This window comes from Molossus molossus, unplaced genomic scaffold (genome assembly GCF_014108415.1).
Source record: "Molossus molossus isolate mMolMol1 unplaced genomic scaffold, mMolMol1.p scaffold_m16_p_9, whole genome shotgun sequence".
Taxonomy (NCBI): Eukaryota; Metazoa; Chordata; class Mammalia; order Chiroptera; family Molossidae; genus Molossus; species Molossus molossus.
This window is the reverse complement of record NW_023425403.1, coordinates 45,580,183-45,586,809: the sequence shown is the minus strand read 5'-3', so window position 1 is coordinate 45,586,809 and position 6,627 is coordinate 45,580,183. Positions and strand designations below refer to the sequence as shown.

Here is a 6,627-nt window from a genome sequence, read left to right as displayed (position 1 = left end):
TATGGTATCTTAAGAACTCAAATGTTGGCTCTAAAATGATCAACCTGCTCAGCAAATGAGCTCAAAAGCAGACCCCTCCTTTGACGGAAGCTGAATCTGAGGGGAAAGAGGACACAGGCCAGGGCATTCTTGAACATGGAAGGAAGGACAGCCAGACAGAGGGACTTTGTAAAGCCAGAATCATGGCTGATTTACCACCCTGCTGGAATACTTAAGGACTACTGCCTTTTTCACATTTGTTCTTGCTGAAAATCAAGGAGAGGGTGTGTGGTGATGAATTTACAAGTAACCCTACCAACACCAAAACCCAGTCTCATTGGAAAACTGTGGGTTGGAAGGATTTTTCATTACACGGGCCACATGATATGATGACTGCCCAAACCTCCTCATTCATTTCTGGGTTTGCTTCCACTTAAAAAAAAAAAAAGCAGCCATCCTGGGAGAAGTAAATCTCTCCATTGCTTTTATCGGGTTCCTGAGATCTAAAATCAGTACTTTGTGAAGTTGTCTGTCTTGGATTATTTGTATTGTCTTTTTTTCCCCCTTAGGTGTCTTTTGGGGGCAAGTAGGGGCGGTGAGAAGTAGTTGCTTTTTATTTTGTTTTTCTTGCTCTGTCATCTAGGTAAAGCTCCTTTTGAAAATGTTAGCCTGTGTGAGCACTGCAAAAAAGGGAAGGGGAAAGTCTCTATAGTTGATCCGTGTACTCTGTTTCCAAGTATGGCTGAAGCCGTGAGAATAAAGGGACAAAAATATCAAGAAGATGAACATATAGCAGTTAAGGGCTGCTTGAGCAGCTGTTCTCTCCTGCCATGACTGTCTGATTCAACTCTTCTTCTCCTGTCTCAGGCTGTTTGTGGACCATGGTTTGGGATTTTTCCCCTTTTGGGGGCTGATGGGAGTGGGGCTGATGAGAGCAGAACTAGGGAGCTGGGGGAGTTGGACTGGAGATGTGACAACAGCCTGGGATTGGCTTTTGTCAGTTTGTTCATTTCCTTCTTAACAGGACAAACAGGCTATATTACCTTTCCATGCGGGTATGAAAGCTTATGAATTCTTTCACTGCATTTGCTTACAATCACAACCCCAAAGTTCTTTAACTATAGTTGCCTGCTGTCAGTGTTCCAGGTATGATGACTTGGCCTCTGCACTTTGAAGACATCACCTTCACTGCCCAGTCACTTCCATGTGGTTTACCACCTCCATGGTTCCAGAAAACAATGATGGTGAGCCATCTGGGTGAAAATGTGGTGAGAGAGTGGAGCTGGAGAGGTTGGAGGACAATGATTTCCTTCACTCTGATCCCTTATCTTCCTCTGGGACCCAAATATTCTCCCCTCCTTTATAAAAGAGAAAGAGGAAGAGAGAGAAAAAGAAAGCCAGTCAGCCTGGCATTGCCAAGGAATTTTTTTATTCCCCAACAACCTCATTGCTGCCTCCTAGTGAAAATTTTAGAATTGAAAAAAGACCATTTACTGGGGAGGATTTAAGGGGGAAAAGAAGAAACTGAATTTGCACAGACGCACAAGCGTTTTCTGAAAATGTCCGTCAGTTTCTGTTTATATTTGTGAACACAGGTGTACTACTGTGGTCACGAGGAAAATGCAGAGCCCACGCAGACTCTACTAATCAAGGTTCACTTTTCTGTGGATGCTCGCAATCAAGACTCGACAATAAAAAGTCCAACAAACTTACAATTCTCTTTGAATTTACTTTTTCTTTACTATTCGTTCAGACGTATCTTGGTATTTTTCACCTTTAGGTAAAAAATGCACAAGAACAAAAATAAAATATTCTATCTAGTCAAACATAAAATCTGTGAAATACATTTTGGTATAAAAGAAAGAGAAGATATGGAAACTTACTTTGTGGAAAGCTCCATCAGACTCAAGCAAGAGGTGTGAGGTTGGTTAATAATAGCAGTGCCCGCTGCCTTCCTTTCATGGATAGCTTATTGGGAGGGTCTTGCCTTGGTTGGCAAGGGTTTAGGCCAAGAATATTGATCCCCTAAAAACTGAAATAGAAAACCAAATCTCTGCTATTTCTAAATGTGTGCAATTTTATTTGGTGAATAGACAAACAAGCACACCAACAGCCATTTTCTTTTTAGGTATGAAAAGCACCTTTGTTTTGCACAGGTTAACATTATTGGACTTAAGAACTTTCACATTTCATTTACTTAATATCATTAAACAGGCGATATTGCACAATTTATAAAACCATCAAGGAAGCATATGCATTTTATTTTTATACAATATTGCACAGATAAGCATACATTTCAATCACATATACAAATATTTCTTTCCATGGTAATAATTGACTGCAAAAGAGTTTTAAACTTACATTTGAAAAGAGTATATTATAATTTAACTAACCAATATAAAATATATTTTCTCAATCCTTATACTTTTGTATATGTCAAGATAATTTTTACTATTAGACTCAACTATATTCACAATGTTTAGTAAATAATAGTGTTTCATATCTTGTATCCCCATGCATATGTTCTTTGTATGACAGTATTATATTTTTGTTTCAAAACTATTACACAAGTTAGTAGGTTCAAAGCTCAGATAAATTTGTAGTTTATCATCCCAAAACAGTGTATTTAATATTCTAGTCCATATAATTACACCTGCTAGTGTTTTAATGTTGCTCCACACAGAGTTTGTGAATGACAGTGTCTTTATAGAGCCTGTCAGGGAATATGGTTCTAGAAAAATCTGTCCAATTATTGTAGCAATACAAGGGCAAAACTGATAGAAAGTAAACATTTATAAATGTGATAGCTTAAGAAAATACAGATTCCTACACATTTCACATTTCTATGTCATCACAACTAAAATTAAAGCAACAATCAACATTCTATTTATTAAAAGGAGCAATAAAACAAGTCTACCTCTTAAACAGTTTTTACTTAAGTCCATAATTTCAATCAATGCTTTGGGTCTGTGTGTGTCTGTGCATGATTTAAACATATATTGCAGGGAAGACTTAAAGAGTTAAACACTTCTAGAACCTCCTACTTGCACACACCATATGGCTAGGTCAAATCCAAATTGCCAAAGAAAGAAGGCAAGCAAGTTCTCCCTGAAGGGCAGGACAACTTGTAAATGAAACTCCCAAACTGATCATGTTATATGTATGCTGCAGTATACCAAAAAGTGAGAAAAATATGCAAACAAAATCATGCTGTTTGATTTTTGCGTGTCGATTATAAAGATAGAACTGCTCTTACTAAAGAAAATTGTGTTTAATAACACAGAAATATTCCAGTATGTTGTGATTGGTATGTTTAACTTTTTTCTTCCAGAGAAATAATTTTATACTTCTTTTTTATTTTGAACACCATCACCATCTCTCTGCATTTAAGTGAGATGCTGTAAGTTAACTGTACCTTAAAGGGGTCAGTATAGATGGCTTTGACGAAGAGAATAGAAACAAAACCAAACACCCAGAATCTTTAAAGAGCTTACAAGTCAGCCAAAGATGCCTACTCTCAGCCTGGGCTCGTTCCTTTTCGAAAGAGTTCCCAAGAGCATGCTCAGTCCCTCCTCGGTTACTTTTCACATCACTACCTCTGACTGTGTGCATCACCAGTGCAAGAAAATTCGGGAAGCATCTGTTCCAAGTAACATCTGAATATCCAAGGAAAATGGGCACTTTCTTGCTAGGAAAAGTCTCCATCATTTTCTAGGGTGCGTCCACGAGGCTCTTCCTGGTGCGCTCCCCTTCCTCTGGGCAGAGGATCCCCGAGCCGCGACCAGTGCTGCTCCAGCCGGCCAGGGTAGCTGGGATGACTCCGGGGTTGCCAACGCCAAACAGTACGCAGACTCCGCGGCGCGATCCGGGCTCTCCACTCGCCTAAACCTGCTCCAAAGTGAAAAAGGGTGGGAGGAGGAGTATGGAGGGGGAGGAGAAGGAGGAGGTGAAGGGGATCCTGTTTAATTCGAGGTCCTGGAGGTGTGGGAGCGGGAGGAGGCTCCTCTGGTCCCTCCTCCCTCCTGGAGTCCTGGGCTCCACCTCCTCCGCATGGCCCCAGATATACACACACTCGGCCGCAGCTGGACATGCACACCCAGCGCCGGCTTCGGGCGCGTGCACACGCAGGTAGCGACACTCACCTGAGCCCGTGCAGAAGGCTCCTGCCGCTTCGGGAGCGGCGGCGGAGTGGCGGCCAGGGCCGGGAAGGGGTCCACTGTGCTGCGGTAGTCGGTGAAGCGGGAACAGCCCCAGCGCGGACCTGTGAACTGAGGTGACGGCGCAGGTTCCTTAAATCCCCTCCTCCAGCACCTCCGCCTCCGCGCCTGCTCGGTTCTGGCCGCAGAACCCAGGAGAGTGGGGCCCCTGGCTCGGCGCACTCTCGGGCGCACGCTGCGAGGCCAGCGCGCCGGCGCAGGAAACTTGGGCGAAGTTAGTTGCAAGTGCCGGGCGGCGGCCGACAGGAGCGAGGTGGGGACGCGGCCAGCGCCGGGCCAGCCGCGCCGAGGCAGCGCTGCCCCACACGCTTGGCGCGCTTCAGGATCCCGAGTCGACCGGAGCGCCCGGAGGGGCTCGGAGCAAGCGGAGCCGGCATGGCCCGAGGGACTTCAAGACGCGGTGCCTCGGCTAGTCGAGAGGATTTCTTCTGAGGCCCGGGGACTCCAACTTTGATCAAACCTCATCCTACCTCCTCCGACCTGCAGCCGGAGCGGAAGACTCGCGAGGCAGGTGCTGGGGGCGCCGACAGCTTCCCCCTTCCAAAAAACCCAGCCGATTCGGGGGGAGGGGTTCCCATCCGCGCGCCCTGCCCACAGTCTGGAAGACTGGCTGGTGCTGCTGTATTTGCTGCGCTCTGTTTTCTCGTGGTGCGCCCGGACCCTCCTCCGCCTCCCCCTTTTCTTCTTCCTCCCGGGCCACCTCCACTCCTCCCCCACCCCCATCTGCTACTGTCAAATGAGAAAGTCACCGAGGAGAACCCAAACACTTCAGCAACCGAGAGTCCCCTTTGGCACTTGGCAGCACGCGGCGGTTGGCCCCTCGACTCAACTTGGTGGAGCCTCCGCGACGCAACTTTCCCGGCTGCTGTGCATTTAAGAGAAAAAAGACTGACGAAGGGGAGAGCTCGGCCGGGCAGCGGCTACCTGCAGGGTGTTCGCGAGAAAACGCCACCAGAGAGGAAGGACAAAAAGAAAGCAAAGGGCAAACGGCCACGGTGGGGTAGGGACACTGCCTAAAAGTTATCGTGCTCCGGAGAGATTTTTCTCGAGCGTTCGGCCAGAGAGATCAGGGCAGCCTGAGACGCCGTGCGGCCCTGGGCTGGTCACCCGGCCCCCTCCTCCCGGGCGGGAGCGACGCCAGGGCGCGAAGTGGGGCGCGGCGAGCGCCGGCGGGCCGAACGTGTCCCCGCGCCCAGCCAACATTGATTTCCTCCGGGCCGAGGGCGACGGCCCGGGCGGCGGCGGCGGGCTGCAGCCGCGACACGGCGAGAGCATGTCCAAACCTGTGGACCACGTCAAGCGGCCCATGAACGCTTTCATGGTGTGGTCGAGGGCTCAGCGGCGCAAGATGGCCCAGGAAAACCCCAAGATGCACAACTCGGAGATTAGCAAGCGCCTGGGAGCCGAGTGGAAGCTGCTCACGGAGTCGGAGAAGAGGCCGTTCATCGACGAGGCGAAGCGGCTGCGCGCCATGCACATGAAGGAGCACCCCGACTACAAGTACCGGCCGCGGCGCAAGCCTAAGACACTGCTCAAAAAGGACAAGTTCGCCTTTCCTGTGCCGTACGGTCTGGGCGGCGTGGCCGACGCTGAGCACCCGGCACTCAAGGCGGGCGCGGGACTGCACGCGGGCGCCGGCGGCGGCCTGGTGCCGGAGTCGCTGCTCGCCAACCCCGAGAAGGCGGCCGCCGCCGCCGCCGCCGCCGCCGCGCGCGTCTTCTTCCCGCAGTCGGCCGCCGCCGCCGCAGCAGCAGCCGCCGCCGCCGCCGCGGGCAGCCCCTACTCCCTGCTCGACCTGGGCTCCAAGATGGCAGAGATCTCCTCGTCGTCGTCTGGCCTCCCGTACGCGTCGTCGCTGGGCTACCCGACCACCGGCGCGGGCGCCTTCCACGGCGCGGCCGCAGCGGCTGCAGCGGCCGCCGCGGCCGCCGGGGGGCACACGCACTCGCACCCCAGCCCGGGCAACCCGGGCTACATGATCCCGTGCAACTGCAGCGCCTGGCCTAGCCCGGGGCTGCAGCCGCCGCTAGCCTACATCCTGCTGCCGGGCATGGGCAAGCCTCAGCTGGACCCCTACCCCGCGGCCTACGCCGCCGCGCTATGACCCCGCGGGGCCACCTTGGGAGGACCGGTGTGCACACGTGTACATATGTATAGGTACGAGCTCTGCGGCCACCCCGTGCGCCCTCCCGCGACGGAGGCCCCGGTGTGTTTGTACATGAGATGTATAGGTGCCAGGCAGAGATGCCAGTCGGGGCGCGAATGACCAAGCGCGCGAGCGCGCGGACGAGTGTGCGTGTGAATTCACAGGATCATTTCAGACCCGCACTTCGGCAGCCAGCTTTAAAGAGGGCAGTTGTATTCCCGCAGCAGTTGGCGTTTGTTTTGCACTTCGGAACCTGTTGCGTGTTGGCCCATAGAGGTGGAGGAG

At 50.9% G+C, this 6,627-nt stretch overlaps 1 protein-coding gene across 2 annotated transcripts; it reads left to right on the top strand.

The window, feature by feature from the left end:
• The first annotated feature begins 5,469 nt into the window (after positions 1 to 5,469).
• SOX21 (SRY-box transcription factor 21) lies at positions 5,470 to 6,300 on the top strand. 2 transcript variants are annotated; one of them, XM_036250064.1, is made up of 2 exons: positions 5,470 to 5,906; positions 5,973 to 6,300. In XM_036250064.1, exons 1-2 carry the CDS (start codon positions 5,470 to 5,472, stop codon positions 6,298 to 6,300), a joined length of 765 nt encoding a protein of 254 aa, XP_036105957.1. The 2 variants fall into 2 exon arrangements, with proteins under 2 accessions (XP_036105957.1, XP_036105956.1); XM_036250063.1 differs by having other exon boundaries at positions 5,470 to 6,300.
• The last annotated feature ends 327 nt before the right edge of the window (positions 6,301 to 6,627 follow it).